This window comes from Mastomys coucha, unplaced genomic scaffold (genome assembly GCF_008632895.1).
Source record: "Mastomys coucha isolate ucsf_1 unplaced genomic scaffold, UCSF_Mcou_1 pScaffold8, whole genome shotgun sequence".
Classification (NCBI taxonomy): domain Eukaryota; kingdom Metazoa; phylum Chordata; class Mammalia; order Rodentia; family Muridae; genus Mastomys; species Mastomys coucha.
Window position 1 is genome coordinate 54,841,109 of NW_022196914.1, and position 15,939 is coordinate 54,857,047.

The 15,939-nt window shown below is 40.8% G+C and overlaps 1 protein-coding gene across 1 annotated transcript in view; it reads left to right on the forward strand.

Annotated features, from left to right (window-relative positions):
* Ap3b1 (adaptor related protein complex 3 subunit beta 1) overlaps positions 1–15,939 on the forward strand; it is a 210,467-nt gene that overhangs the window by 44,947 nt on the left and 149,581 nt on the right. The window contains exons 4-6 of the mRNA XM_031360065.1: positions 6,685–6,780; positions 7,305–7,465; positions 10,036–10,102. Coding sequence (XP_031215925.1) covers positions 6,685–6,780; positions 7,305–7,465; positions 10,036–10,102 — 324 coding nt within the window. The remainder of the gene's footprint in view (positions 1–6,684; positions 6,781–7,304; positions 7,466–10,035; positions 10,103–15,939) is intronic.

The following is a 15,939-nucleotide window of genomic DNA, read 5'->3' on the forward strand; positions in this document are numbered from 1 at the left end:
TCTTGCTTTTCCGGTGTAATGGTGTGTCCAGGGCTTGCTATGGTGGGAGAATTGGGTTCTGATGATGCAAAGTAACTTTGGTTTGTGTTGTTTATTTTCTTAGGCTTGCTCCCCACCATATGGTTATCTCTAGTGCTACCTGGCCTTGCTAAATCTGACTGGAGCCTATCCTTCCTGTGATCCTGCTTGTGTCAGAACTCCTCAGAGTTAAGCTGTCTATGTGATCCTGTGATTCTGGGATCCTGTGACCCTGGGCTTGTTAGAGCAGCTGGGAGTGGAGCTTCCTCTGGGTGTTGTGGGACTGGCTGCAGAGCTGTCGTCCAAGGTCTGCTCAGGACACCAGCTCAGAGATACAGGAAGGAACTAGAGCCACTGGGCTGGTGGAGTTCCTGTGTGCTTGGTCTCGCTGGTCCCAGTTACTCCCAGTGTTGGGACAGATGTTGGGTCCTCCTTACCTCTGATCCTGGGCATGTCAGAGCACCCAGGAGTCGAGCTCCCTCTGAGTGCTGTGGGGACTGGCTGCCCATTTTTAAGTTCAAATCAGTAATGCTTGTGAGTTCTAGCTTTTCATATCTTTGGTGACACCTGCCTTTTTTCCCTCCTGTCATCTCTCTGTCCCTCTCTCTCCCTTGGCTTTTCCCAACCCCAGTTTTCTTCCTTTCATTCTTTTTGATGCTCGGGGTAGAACTGAAGGCTTTGTGTATAATTCAGGAGTATGCTACCACTGAGCACATCTTTCTGTCTAACTTTTTTTTTGGTGGTGGTGGTGGGGGTTCGAGACAGGGTTTCCTTGTGTTACCCTGGCTGCCCTGGAACTCACTCTGTAGACCAGAGTGGCTTTGAACTCAAAAATCCACCTGCCTCTGCCTCCCAAATACTGGGAATTAAAGGCGTGCACTACCACTGCCCAACCTCTGTTTTAACTTTTAAAAAAAGTCTATATTTTAGATTATGACCCTTTTAGAGAGTATGGACTAATATCTCATGGGCAATTTTATCTTCATTTAATTTCATTTCTCTAGTCAGAAGGCATTTGCTACCCAGTGTGGTATAGTAGTGTTTTCTGTGCCATCTTGGATCTGTCCTGCCTACTGTACTCCCAGGTTTCCTCTGGCTTCGGGTACTTTCATGGCAGGTCGCTGCATGTCACTTATGTACGGGCCTGAGACTCAGTGGTACTCAGTGCAGAGCAGATTTGACTTATATACAATTGCGAAGCACCGTTAAAGCTGGTCTTAGTGTTACCAGGAATGGAGTCTCAGCAGTAATGATTGCTAACATCTAAGAATGCTCTCTGTGCTGAGATTGTTAGTGTTTCACACAAATGAACACCACCACGAACCTCGTTATGTTTACCTGTGTGTATGTTACTATGAAGACATGATGGAGGGCTCACTAAAGTCACAGCAGATGTTTGCAGTCACCGTCCAAAGCCAGGGAGCATCTCAGCCATTGCCCTTTCAGCACCATTCTCTCTGAAGCTTTTCTCCTATTTTACCTTGGCCTCTTACCCCTCCCTCATCAGCACCAGGTACGAACCATGCTGTGGGAGGTGTCTGGTGTGTGAATGGTCTTTTTGTTGTAGATATGGATAGGAGTGATCGAGTCTACGGAGCTGGTAGTAAATTCACTTGCTATTCCCGGACCTTTCATGGTGGAAACAAAGCATTTTTGTTAATTTTTGCTCCCTGAGAGCTGTTTATCTTGGCAGGTGGTTATCAGTAGGAGACCTTGCCATTTGCTCCTTTTCCTTTTTTGCTTCCCAGTTCTGGTATGTTGCCCAATACTCAGTAAGAGAAGTTTTAGTAGAAACATTATTGCTGGTCTCTTTCTTTTAAATAGATATTTAGTTTTATCTTATGTGTATGATGTTTGCCTACATGTGTGGTTTTGTACCATTTGTGTACAGTGCTCATGAGAGCCAGAAGAAGGTGCAGGATCCCCTGGAACTGGAGTTACAGATGGTTGTGAGCCACCACGTGGGTGCTAGACACTGTATCTGTGTCCCTTGTAAGAGCACCAGCTGCTCTCAACCACTGATCCCTCCATTTGCCCCTGGGCTGTTTGTTTTTTATATCTTTGTTCTTTAAAACTTTGTGATTATTTTTGAAACATACTTAATCTAATATTATGGAAAAACTGAAATAAGCTTCTTAGAAACCTGTGCTCAGAGAATTGATTGATTTTTTTTTTTCCTTGTTGCCAGGTGAGAAATTTCGTTTTTGTAAGTATCTGCTGCCTTAGATACACAGGGGAGCTATGTGGTACGTCATCTGACATTAGATGTCAGATGATACAAAAAGTGACCTAGAAAGCAGTCGGCTATCGTGCAAAAATAATCAAAGCGTTAGTCAATAACTCATGAAGTTTGATGCAGTGGTATCGATAAGCTAATTAAACAGATCTGCCTGTGTTCTTGCAGACTGCTGGGGCTCTGCTATGATTAGCTTTACAGCAAGGAGTGTTGTAACATTGAATGAAAGTAACTGATCAGAGAGTGGCATAGTCACGGACCTTTAACTACTCCCATTTCTGCTCACAGAATGGTCTCAGGGAAAGTAGGCTTTCTGTGCACACCTGCAGCCTGGCAGTGCATAGGCCTCTTGTGGTCAATATTGATTGATTCTCATAACAGAACTGGAACAAATTTAGTGTTTTGCAACCTTCTGTGATTTAATATTGTTATGCTTTTTGCCATAACAGTCACAGAAATCCTTCTCCAATTGTGAGTAATTACAGTGAAGCCTGCTAGCTCAGCTGTGGTTCTAAATGTTTCTGTGTAGCCATTATAAATCCTAGCTACGTCCTGGAGCTCATAATACAGTTTTAAAGCTCTCTGGCTATCCTAAGAAACAAAGGTGTTGTTGAGAAATAAATCCCAAGGAAATCAGGGCAGAGTGGACTCTTAATTTTCTTCTCTACAACTTTGCTGTGCAGAGTTGGCTCTGAGCACGATTGGGAAGGACAAAGAGCACTTCCAGCGATTGTTCCAAACAGACACAACAAGTTACATAGTGGTTCCTAGGAGCGTACTGTGGTTGTTAGACATTGCTAGTCAATGACTCACGACTGCTGGGGACATTACATCCCAGCTAAAGTGACATATTTGGAAAGCCTTAGTTGTTGTCAGTCCTGTGATGTTGGAGTGGAATGTGAATCAAGGGTAGTTACTGAGCTCTGATCAGCAGTCAGTCAGTCTGGCAGTATACAGTTTAACTCAAGCATCTTCATCCCTAGGTGAATTGAGAACTTTTTGATTGAGATGTGAACTAGCTGATAAACCTGTCAATCAGCAGGTATTGGTTTCTTTCTAGCAGAGTTGTATTCAGGAACTTAAAACTCCAGGTGGGGAGTTGTAGTCATCTGTTTTCAAAGAATCATCTATCACAGAATCAGCATTATGGCACCAACACTTTAAACTATGAATCAGAAATGTTAGTTGTGGTTTGGATCTTTTAGCTTTTCTACTTTTAAATTGTCTTCTCTTACCTGGTTTGGTTTCTATCTAAACTGATCTTGCCTGGTTTTGGAACCTGTGGTTTATACCTTATGTCAAAAAATCACTTGAGATAATTTAATGGAACAGTATTACATATGTATGTTCATCTTTGGATTATGCAGATTCTGAAGATTGAGAAGCACCTATTTGAGCAAAAGAAATTACATGGAGTCTGATTGGGAGTTTAGGCAGAAAGTTCACTGGTTAAAGAGATGAGGATCCTGGAGTAAGGCACTCTGACCTCACAGAGTAACAATTCCATTTGGCTTGTTAACATGAACTTCCAGGGCTAGGTTTCTCACGGTGTAGATCTGCACTTGAAGTTAGGAGACTGGTTCTTCCATGGCAAAGCTGTATGCTAGACATTGTGTATAACTTATTAAAGGTTAGATGATTTAAAGCATTTGTCTATAAATAGAATTTTTTTTTCCTGCCTTAAAGAACAGGAGACCTGAGTGCAGTCCTCGCGTTCTAGGGCTAAGGAGGTCAAGGCAGCGGTTCATGAGGTCCTGACCAGTTTAGGCTATAAGGAGGCCCAGTCTCAAAGGAAGAAAAACCCTGATATGTTATGAAAAATTTATTTTTGGGGTTGTGTAATTTTACTAGGTTTTCAGGTTTCCCTTGGGGGAAAGGTACTAACTCCTTTTCTTAGGTAATACGTCAATAGGAAACTGGAGGACTGATCTCATTGGCCAGAACATGGAGGACTTGGGAAAGCGCTCCTGCATCCCCACAGACATATCGTATTTGTGTTTTCCTGCCTCTGTGACCATCAGTCAATCTGCCTCCTCCTCGAGTTGCTGTAGTAATTGTGCTTAGTGGAAGTGAGTATTGAGAGTCGAGGCAGTGTAGGCTGAGGGTCTCTAAAGTGTAACTGGGAAGTCAGAGAGTAGGTGAAGACTTAAGGGAAAATAAAAAATAAAAGTGAGCCAGAGGGTGCTCTTCTCTTTTAACCAGAAAGGAGCACTGAAGAGCTTCCGCAGATGAAAGGCACCTGACAAGGTGGGGCGCTTTCACACAGCTAGGATCCTGAGTCAGAGAAAACATGCTTTATAACGTATTGGAAGTTTAAAGTATGGACTATGTATAGGGTAATAGATTTGGGCTGATGTTAAATTTCTTGATTTTGGTAAGTAAACTGTTTGAAAAGCACATGTGATGGTTTTACTTGGGCCATCACCCAACTAGAAGTTCAGGGACCTTTAGGTGACGGGTGATGAAACACACTGTAGTGGAATAACTGGGCAGTGACTCTGTTGCTCACCATAACAAGAGACAGCCTGGCTTTCTAAATATGTTTTCTTCTGCAGAGTTGTTTATCTTAAGTACAGTTTTGGGAAGGGTGGACATTTAGAGTCCTGAGTGGATTGGTGTAACACTTGTGAGAGACTGCTTTTGGTCCCCAGAGGCACAGGTAGAGGTAGTTTGCTCCTGCCATGGCAAGGGGTCTGCCACATGTTGATGTGAAGAAGCTCTTCATTCAGTGAGCATGTGTTGCTAAGCCACTGTCATGCTGGCTGTGGGTTGTCAAAGCTATAGAAGAAGCTAGTCTTCCCTAGGGATATGGAAGTGTACAAATATTTCTACTTCAGCCTGGCACTGTAGCCCCAGACTTGGGTGGCTGAAGCAGGAGGATTGCTGTGATTAGCTACAGTGTGAGTTCTAGGCCAACCTGAGTGAGCTACAGTGTGGGACCCTGTCTGTCTTCTCATATTTATATAACTAGATATGATTTTGTTTTTGTTTCTTGTTTTGAGACAAGCAGAGGTGAGATCTTATAATTTATATCATTTAACATGTTAAAATTTCTTACATAAAATTCAGTGCTAAATATAGCATGCTTTACTTGGATATAATTTATTGTTTATATACTAAACATTAGTTCAGCATTCTGTTCTTTAATTTTTGGTCTCATAGAAGATTTTCAGTAGAATTTGGTGGGGAGGGTTATCAGGGGTACCCTGAGTGTAGTTGAGACCGTGGTGTATTTAGGGATTTTTTTTTTTCTTAATTTTTTTGCTGAAAAGAAAATGTGGGATAGATTATTAGCTCTTCTGAGTACTGGGTAAAAGACTTTAGACTTTATTTTTAGGATTTTGTGGAACTATTTGGTCATGAAGGATATTTAGAATTTTTGTAATTTATATATAATATCTGTCATATAATAAAGATGAGTGGGTTAATATATATTCAGAATGTTCACCATTTTCACTAATTATGAGGGTATAGAAAATGTGCTCATCAAGTTTTCACTTTTGTTTATGATGTTATGAAGGTGGCTAAGGGAGATTAGATCATAGAATTGTCTGAAATTGTCTCAGCAAGATGCTAAGAGGAGCCAACTCTTAGATCTTGAACTTTCCTGTAGATGAATGTACAGTTTTGTTTTTCACTTTAGAAATAAAAACCAGAAAGGTTATAAGCACAGCTGCTGAAATGCAATGGGCGTCCCAGCACTGCACTTGGGAGAGTGGATGCAGTGGGGCTTCCCAGCACTGCACTCAGGATGCAGTGAGGCTTCCCAGCACTGAACTCGGGAGAGTGGATGCAATGGGGATTCCCATTACTGCACTCAGGAGAGTGGATGGAGCGGGGCTTCCCAGCACTGCACTCGGGAGAGTGGATGCAGTGGGGCTTCCCAACACTGAACTCAGGAGAGTGGATGGAGTGGGGCTTCCCAGCACTGCACTTGGAGAGTGGATGCAGTGGGGCGTCCCAGCACTGCACCTGGGAGAGTGGATGCAGTGGGGCTTCCCAGCACTGCACCTGGGAGAGTGGATGCAGTGGGGCTTCCCAGCACTGCACCTGGGAGAGTGGATGCAGTGGGGTTTCCTAGCACCACACTCAGGAGAATGACAGATGAGGAAACAAACTTCCATACCAGATGGTGATGGCCCTCGTTATTTACACATCTGTTTGAGTTGTAGCTTTTTTTTTTTAACCAGTTAGTTGATATTTTGATATTACATAAACTTTCTCAGAGACTCCTCAAAACCTTACTTCATAAGCCTTTTCTTTTGCTGGCATAATAATACACAAAATAGAGTCTGCTTTACAGTCTTAAGCTGTGACTAGATTCGCTTACTTACTTGAGGAGAATTGAGAATAGATTTTGGTATATAAAATATTGAGTTTTAAATTTTCTTCCTGGTAGGAGTGAATGACTTTTTTCCCCTTCCAAATAGATCAAGAAGTTGGTGTATGTTTACCTTGTCCGATATGCTGAAGAACAGCAGGACCTGGCTCTCCTGTCCATAAGCACTTTCCAGCGAGCTTTGAAGGTAAATCAATGATGAGTGGGCAGGTAAATAGCTACAAGGTGTCTGCACAGTTGAAGGTGTGTCCCTTTAAGAAATGGGACAATAATCTACTAAGTTGCCTAGCCATGGCTTGAAAGAGTTAAAGGGCTTCCCAGAGTGCAGAGTCAGTAGTCTTAGCAAATGATTTCTATAGAACCAGGGGGAACTCTGCCACAGAAGTGGCAGCTTTCTTTCTTTATGTGTATTCAGTCATTGTCATGTATCGAAGCACTGTTTATCATTGTACCAGCTGGTTTGTGAGAGTTACAGAGACAAGACAGTGGGACATTTAAAAAGGACACATTTAAATTGATGTTGCATTTTACTATGAACGATTAAAAGCCTCTTCCACTTAGTAATAGTCAACTCTGCTCGTCCTCACCACTTGTCTTTAAACCACCGTTGTGCCCCGGGGTGTTGATCGTGCTCTGCAGCACTTTCTACATCATGCAGGTGTCTCTGAAAGTATAAACTTGAAATTTTGATGGGCATTTTCACTGTTTTAGGACCCGAATCAACTAATCCGTGCAAGTGCCTTGAGAGTTTTGTCAAGTATTAGAGTGCCAATTATCGTGCCTGTCATGATGCTGGCTATTAAGGAGGCTTCAGCTGACCTGTCACCATATGTTAGGAAGAATGCAGCCCATGCTATACAGAAGCTGTACAGGTAGGTGTTTTGTTGGCCACATAAGGTGTCTGCACTTGCGTGGACTATTGTACACTAGACACACTTTTTTTAAATAAAGATTCAGTGTCTTCTATTTTATTTTTTTCTTGTGTTCTTCGATCATACATTATATCCTGACCACAGTTTTTCCTCCCTCCACTCCTTCCAGTCCCTTCTCTCACCTTCCCTCTCCCTCAAATAAAACACTTCCTTCTTTTCCCTTTAAATAAAAGAGTAGGCCTCCCAGGGCTACCTACCAAACATGAGCTAAGAAGTTACAGTAAGACTAGGCACGTACCTCATTTTAAGGCTGGACGAGGCAACCCAGTAGGAGGAAAAGGGTCCCAAAAGCAGGCAGAAGAGAGACAGTTTCCACTCCCTCTGTAGGGAGTCCCACAGGAACCCCAAACTACACAGTCATAAGGCCTGTGCAGAGGACTAGGTCAGACCCACACAGGGTCTGTGCCTGTCACTTCAGTCCCTGTGAGCTCCACTGAGCCCTGCTTGCTTGATTTTTGTGGGTCATGCTTTCATGGTGTCCTCTACCCCTCTGGCTCCTACGATCCTTTCTCCCCTCTTCTATAGGATTCCTCTGGCTCTGCCTAGTGTTTGGCTATGGGTCTCTGCATCTGCTCTCATGAGTTGCTGATGACCATTGGGCTAGGCACTGATCTCTGAGTATAGGGGAGTATCATTAGAATTCATTGACTTTTTTTTTTTTTTTTGCCAATTATGTTTGGTTCTATTCTTTGTTAGACGCTGTCCTCCCTCTGGTTCCTGACCATTCAGGCAATGTCAAACATGGGCTCTCTCTTGTGGAGTTGGCTTCCTTGGGTCAGTGATTGGTTGGCCACTGCCATAAGTTCTGTGTCACCATTACCCTAGCACACCTTATAGGCAGGACAGATTGTAGGTCTTATAGTATTCTCTCTCCTTCTGTTTCCCCACCCACAGCTGTTCCCATCTCCACCCCCCACTCCCCCACAATCCACCTGTGAAATCTATTTCCCCTTTCTGGAGAGATCCATGCTTCCTCCCTTGAGGCTTCCTTGTTACTTAGCCTCTCTGGGTCTATGGATTGAAGCATGATTATGCTTTACTTAGTTGTTAATAATCCACTTATAAGTGAGTTCATAACATGTTTGTCTTTCTGGGTCTGGGTTACGATGATCTTTTCTAGTTCCATCCATTTGCTTGCAAATTTCATGATGTCATTTTTTAACAGGTGAAAATGTTGTGTAAATGTTCCACATTTTCCTTAGCCATTGTTCCTTGAAGGACTTCTAGGTTGTTTACAGTCTCTGACTATTACGAATGAAGCAGCAATGAATGTTGTTGAGCAAGTGTCCTTGGGGTAGGATGGAGCATCCTTTGGGTCTATGCCCAGGAGTGATATGGCTAGGTTGTGAGATAGATCCGTTTCAGTTTTCTGAGAAACTGCCACATTTACTTCCAGACTATTGGTACAGGCACAGATTTGCACTCCCACCAACAGTGAGGAGTGTTTTCCTTGCCAGCTCGAGCTGTCGCTTGTGTTTTTGATCTTAGCCATTCTGACAGATGTAAGATGGAGTCTCCGAGTTGTTTTGATTTGCATTTCCTGATGTTTAAGGGTGTTGGACATTTATTAGTTTATGTGTTTCTCAGCCATTTGAGATTCCTCTATTGAGAATTCTGTTAGATTTGTACCCCATTTTTTAATTGGATTATTTAGTTTGTTGATGTTTAGTTTCTTGTGTTCTTTATATATTTTAGGTATTAGCCCTCTGTCGGATGTGGAGTTGGTGAAAATCGTTTCCCATCCTTAGGCTACCATTTTGTTCTATTGATACTGTCCTTTGCCTTACAGAAGCTTTTCAGTTTCATGAGGCTCTATTTATTGATTGCTATTGTCAGTGCCTGTGATATTGGAGTTCTGTTCAGGAAGTTGTCTCCTGTGTCAGTGTGGTCAAGGTTATTCCTACCTTCTCTTCTGTTTCTCTTCTATGTCTGGTTTTATGTTGTAGTCTTTGATCTAGCTGGACGAAAGTTTTGTGCAGGGTCATAGATATGACTCTATTTGCATCTTCTATGTGCTAACATCCAGTTTGAACACACATTTGTTGAGGAGGCTCTCTTTTTTCCATTTTGTATTTCTGGCTTCTTTATCATTTATCAGGTGTCTATAGGTGTGTGATTTACAGCTGGGTCTTTGATTCAATTCCATTGATCAACCTGTCTGTTTTTATGCCAGTACCATGCAGTTTTTATTACTATAGCTCTGTGGTACAACTTGAAGGCATGAATGATGATACCTTTGGATGTTCTTTTAAGGATTGCTTTAGCTAGCTTGTGGTTTTTGTTTTTCTACATGAGGTTGAATATTGTTCTTTTAAGGTCTGTAAATGATTGGTTGGAATTTTGCTGGGGATTCCGTTGACTCTGTAGATTGCTTTTAGAAGGATGGCCAGTTTTACTATGTTAACCCTACCAATTCAAGAGCATGGGAGACCTTGCCATCTTCTGCTGTCTTCTTCACTTTCTTTCTTCAAATTTATTTATTTATTTATTCTTTTTTTTTTACATTTTAGTCTTGATCCAGAGCAGAAGGAAATGTTGATTGAAGTCATCGAGAAGCTTCTGAAAGATAAGAGCACGGTGAGTACCATCTTTTAATGCCACTGAAATTGTGTTTAATTTTACTGTGATTTACCTGAGTAGATTTGCTGGAACCATTTTTATTGATTCCATAGTGGTGTAATTATTAGTGAAGCTCATGTCTAAAGTATTAAAACTGGGCACATTGGCCCACACCTCTAATCCCAACACTTAGGAGAGAGAGGCAGGTGATCTCTGTGAGTTTGAAGCCAGCCTGGTGTACATAGTGAGTTCCAAGTTGGCCAGAACTATCCAGTGAGACCCTGTCTAGAAACAAAATAACAACAAACACAAACTAAACCAAAACAACTGTTAAAGACATACTGTAAAACAGAGATGTAAAAAGGAATGTTCCTTCTTCGTTTGTTGTTGTGGGAAATACAAAAAGGAACTACAAACTCCTGTACTCCATCCAGCTACTCTCTGCCTGCCAACTCTCCAGTGGGGTTGGAGCTCCTGAGTTCCCTTCGCTGCCACGCCAGCCCCATGCAACAACCATCCACTCCCTGTCAGCCACCACTACACCCAGCAACCTGGTAGAAACAAAACTCTAGAAGCTTATGATTATCAAGTCAGATTTACATATCAATAAATTTCTATTCACAAGATGCCCACACAATAACTTCAGAGCCAGTTGATAAAGATACAAACTGCCCACTTAGATCAGACAAGTTATCTCAATGTCCCTATGTGATACTCATAACTACTTGTGGCTATTTAAAACCACACAGGATCAGGATCTTCTTCCTGTCTGTCTGCCTCCATCTTGGCTTCTCTTCTCTCTCCTCTGAGTCACTCTCTGTCCCTGCAACTATTTGCTCCGCCTCCCTTTTCCCTGTCCAATCAGGGGCCTCCTGCTGTACTAGTATTTTAATGTAATTGGGCAAGGAAAATCCTGCCATAGTTTGTCTTTGCTGTACTTTGTTGATAGTTTGGGCTTTTGGACAGGGTCTCATGTAGCCCAGGCTGATCTCTACTTCACAGCTATGTGACCACAGCGTCTCAAGGGCCAACATTATAGACATACTCTGTCATACCCAGCTTCTGGAAAATTGCTAGACATACTAAAACATTTCTCAAAATGTTTCTTCCCTAAAAAACAATCTCATACTTGAAGAAGGCTTATTTTTGTTTCTAAGAGATATAGCTCTAATTAATGAGTGATGTTTTGAGAATGTTTTGAGAATGTGTGTATCCACCAGCATTCTTTTTCTTTTAGTTTTTTTTTTTTTTTTTTTTTTTTTTTTTTTTTTTTTTTTTTTTTGTTTGTTTGTTTTTCAACACAGGGTTTCTCTGTGTAGCCCTGTCTGTCCTGGATCTCACACTGTAGACCAAGCTGGCCTCGAACTCAGATATCCGCCTGCCTCTGCCTCCCAAGTGCTGGGATTAAAGGCGTGCACCACCACTGCCCGGCTTGGCATCCCTTTTCCATGTTCAATTTATGTGTGCATTGACAAGATAACAAGACTAAGGAAGAAGGTGACCTAGGGGTGTATGACCAGTGATCTGGAGGCAGTCTTCTGGTGTCTTAGATACGGCTTCTACTTTTACAACTCAAAACTGCTTAGGAAGTGTTCATAGGTCATGCTAGGGACCATGGACTATTGCCACCGAGAAGGTCTCTTATGTTCCTGGCTCTGGTTAGTTTGTAGATTAACACATGGTCTGTCCTTGACAATTTGCGGCATTCAGTTGAGTTAGGTATAGTGTTTCATAGATGTCTAGTAGGTATGTGTTGTTCAAACTTTATTTCTTTGTTGCTATTATGGCCTTTTAAAAGGATTATACTTAATTACTTTGATTGTGTCATATGTATATATGTATCTGTGTGGGCATACCTGCCATGCCGTGTGTATGGTTATAGGAATACTTGGAAATTTGGTTCTCTCTTCCCATCCTGTGGGTTCTGGGCTTAGAACTGAGGTCATGGTTGCTGGGCTTATATTTAGTAATAATGTCTCTTGTTTGGTGTACAGTCATTCTAATTCAAGATGGTTTACACTTTGATTTTCCAAACTCCATATTCAAATTGTACTTTTTAATCTAGTTGCCGTCTACAGGTAGGATATAGATTTGACTTCTAATTAAATCCTACAGTAACTGCCTTCTGATTGGGACAGTAGAGTCACTTACACTTGGTGCTTGCTGGTTGGGTCACTTCAGTCAGTTGAGTTCCTAGCACCTGTTCTCCTTGGTTTTCTGTCTTGTGTTTTTTATTCCCCCTTTGTTGTTGTTAGACTAAATGAGTATTTTACTAAATACTTGATATTCTTTATTTTCTTCACTGCTTATCTTGACAGTATCATCATGCTGTCATAATTACGCATAGCAGTTACTGGAGTCTGTTCCTAAGCCATCTAAACTTCTTCAGGGTAGAATGTATTAGAAATCTTCATTGTAGCCGGATTGATGCTGTTTTGTATTTAGTCCTTTTTCTTCAGTGGTGACAGTAAACACAAGTTGCTTTCTTATATTCTTGAACTTAACTATGCTAGTATTTTAAAATTCTATTTTTCTGATTGTAAGTTTTTAGAAGATTCATTTTCACTATTTATAATTGTGTATATGTGTTATGTGGGTATGTGCGCAGGGTTACAGTATTCATGAAAACCAGAAAGCATCATTGGATTTCTTGGAACTAGTGTTATAGGTGGTTAATGAGCTACTTAATGTAGGTGACTAATCTGAACTTAGGTCCCCTGCAAGGACGGCACAAACTCTTAGCCACTGAGACAATTTCTCTAGCCTCTCTGCTTGTTTTTTAATCCTGCATCTTTGCTGAATTATTTTTATTATTGATGTAAATTACATATAATATTTTATATATTTCATAGTATTATATATTTTATAATATATATTATTTATATTGTTCCCCCATTCTTTTTTATTGTTTTCTTATAAAATACACAATACCTGAAGATGCAGTTTTCTGTCATTTTCTACCCTGTTGGCATTTAATCTCTCTTGTGTAATGATTTACCAGTTCTGTCACTGCAGCACTGAATAGTAGTGGAGATGATGAGTGTCTTAGTCAGGGTTTCTATTCCTGCACAACATCATGACCAAGAAGCAAGTTGGGGAGGAAAGGGTTTATTTAGCTTACTTCCCCATTGCTGTTGATCACCAAGGAAGTCAGGACTGGAACTCAAGCAGGTCAGGAAGCAGGAGCTGATGCAGAGGCCATGGAGGGATGTTCTTTACTGGCTTGCTTCTCCTGGCTTGCTCAGCCTGCTCTCTTATAGAACCCAAGACTTCCAGCCCAGGGATGGCTGCCTACCACAATGGGCCCTACCCCCTTGATCACTAATTGAGAAAATGCCCTACAGTTGGATCTCATGGAGGCACTTCCCCAACTGCAGCTCCCTTCTCTGTGATAACTCCAGCCTGTGTCAAGTTGACACACAAAACCAGCCAGTACAATGACCATCTCTGTTTTGTGCCCATCCACGTCTGTGGTTCTCAACCTGTGGGTCATGAGAATGTGTACCTCAGATATTTACATTATGATTGTAGCAGTAGCAAAATTATAGTTATGAAGTAGCAATGAAGACTTTATGGTTGGGGCCAGCACAGCATGAAAAACTATTAAAGTTGTAGCACTAGGAAGGGTGAGAAGGAAGCACTGCTCTAAAGGAAGTGACTCCGCTATGCCCACTTTAAATAACAGGCTGGGCCTCAAGATTTTCTCTTTAGTGTTGAACTATGACAATTTTATGAGATACTTCAGGGTTATGTGATGTGAATATAGACTCCCTGGGTGCTAGAGAGCATGTATAGACACAGCTTATTTCTAGTAAGATGTTTTTCTTCGAGATTATAATTTTAAGTAGCAATTGTATTAGTTGTCATTTTCTCCTTAAGGAATCTGTTTGTAGAAGGTGTCTCCCTGCCTGTCTTATGTTAAACCATGTCTTTCTTAACTTTGTTGTTTCTTTCTCTATCTCTCATTTGTTCTGCTTTTCTTAAGTAATGTTTATTAAAATTCCATTTTAACGTTTATTAAAATTCGGCGGTTTTGTCCTGGAGATCTCTTGCCTTCATGTCTCACTATCCCCTTTCAATCTTCCTAAGTTTTATATAATTATTACTTGATTCCTTTTGGTAATTTTTATTCTGTTTTTGAATTTTGATTCTGCTGTTCTTCCATATCTTCTCTTGCTTCTTTGAGGGCATTTAATTCATCTTAGAGTGCTGTGTCTTAATTTCCTTTTACTTCCTTTTCAGTTTTACTGAGGATGGTTTTTAGGAGTCCAGTCGCCTTTTTTCCAGCACTGATGGGTTAGCTGTGTCCATGTGCCTTTGGTAGGCTTGTAGTTTGTTGCAGTAGCCTGTAGGCTATGATGTAGTAGCACCTTCTCCTCAAACAGTAGAAGTTTTTCCGTTTTTTAAGTTGTTGCATTTGATGGCCTTTGGTGGAGAGGAGCATATGTCCTCATAATGTTCTGAGATAGATCTTGTAGTAATCCGGTCCCCTGCCCCTTTTCCCCTATTACATTACCATTTCAAGGGGGGTTATTTCTACTCACTCTTTAAAAAAAAAACCATAGTATGTGTGCGCGTGTGATGTGCGTGCGTGTGTGCCATGTGTCAGAGCACATGGGGAGAGCTCAGAGGACACTGTGGGGTCAGTTCTCTATGTCTGCCTCCCTCATGCATGGCTCTCCTCCCACCCCTGTGGTCATAGCCCCGTGCTATTCTGTGTGGCTATTTTTATAACAGTTTTGGAGATTGAACCCAGGTCCTCATTCTTACAAGGCAAGCATGTTACTGAGTGAGCTGAATCCTCCGCCTGATTATTATTATTTTTTGCCTATATACTATTAATTTGTATAACTAGTATTTAAGTGGACTTTTAAGAATGTTCTTTGGTTATTCCTCTTTTGTGTGATTATAATCAACCATGGAAAGATTACAAAAATATTTTACACAGATATTTATTAACTTGTTTTTTGGTTGTGTATAATACTCTATTGAGAGAAGATAGGTATATTATTTCCATCTTTTAATGTTAATGTTGACATCTAAAATTTAGAAAGAATCAAAAAATCCTCATTAAAATATGAGGGTGGCTTGCTGGGAAGAAGGGCTTCAGTGGAGGAGGGTAAGAGAGGACAGTGAACATGCAGTGTTGGAGCACAGCGCATGTGTGTTAAATTCTGAAAATAAAGTTTTAGTAAAGTAACAAAGAATCACAAATTACATAAATTTAAAAATTCCCAATCAAATGAACCAATCTATTTATTTCTGCATTTTGAGTTTATTCACTAGTACAGTATGGTGATCATTATAATGATGGTTTTTGTGTTACTGAAAGTAAAGAATATGAAAGATATCACTGTATTTAAAACTTGTTTATTTAAGCTCACTTGATTTGGAGAGATGTGTTCTTTTGCTTTTCTTAGCCTATTTTTTAAAAATTTAAAATTTAAAAAAAGTTTTTTAAAAATGGGATCTGCAAGGTCTTTTGTGTGTGAGAGGCCTATGGCTGCAAAAAGACAAGTGTGTGGTTTTGTTTTTGTTTTGTTTTGTTTTTTGAATAAACCACTTTGGATCCAAGCACACAGTTTTGGTAACAGTTGGACAAACACAGCAGTGTCCTGTAGGCTGCAATCATTTGAAGGCATCTTTGTGTTTACAAAGACCTTTAGAAAGCTCAGACCTGCAGTCAGGGATTAGACAGGAACATTTTGCCTATAGATTTTGTCTTGTCCAGTCAGTGGTTACAGGGTCTCTTATTGTAATTTTTTGTTACATCTTTCTGGATTCTTACCACTTTGATTATGTTACTACAGTCTACTTTACTACAAATCTTTCCAGGCGTTTCATTACAGATGCAT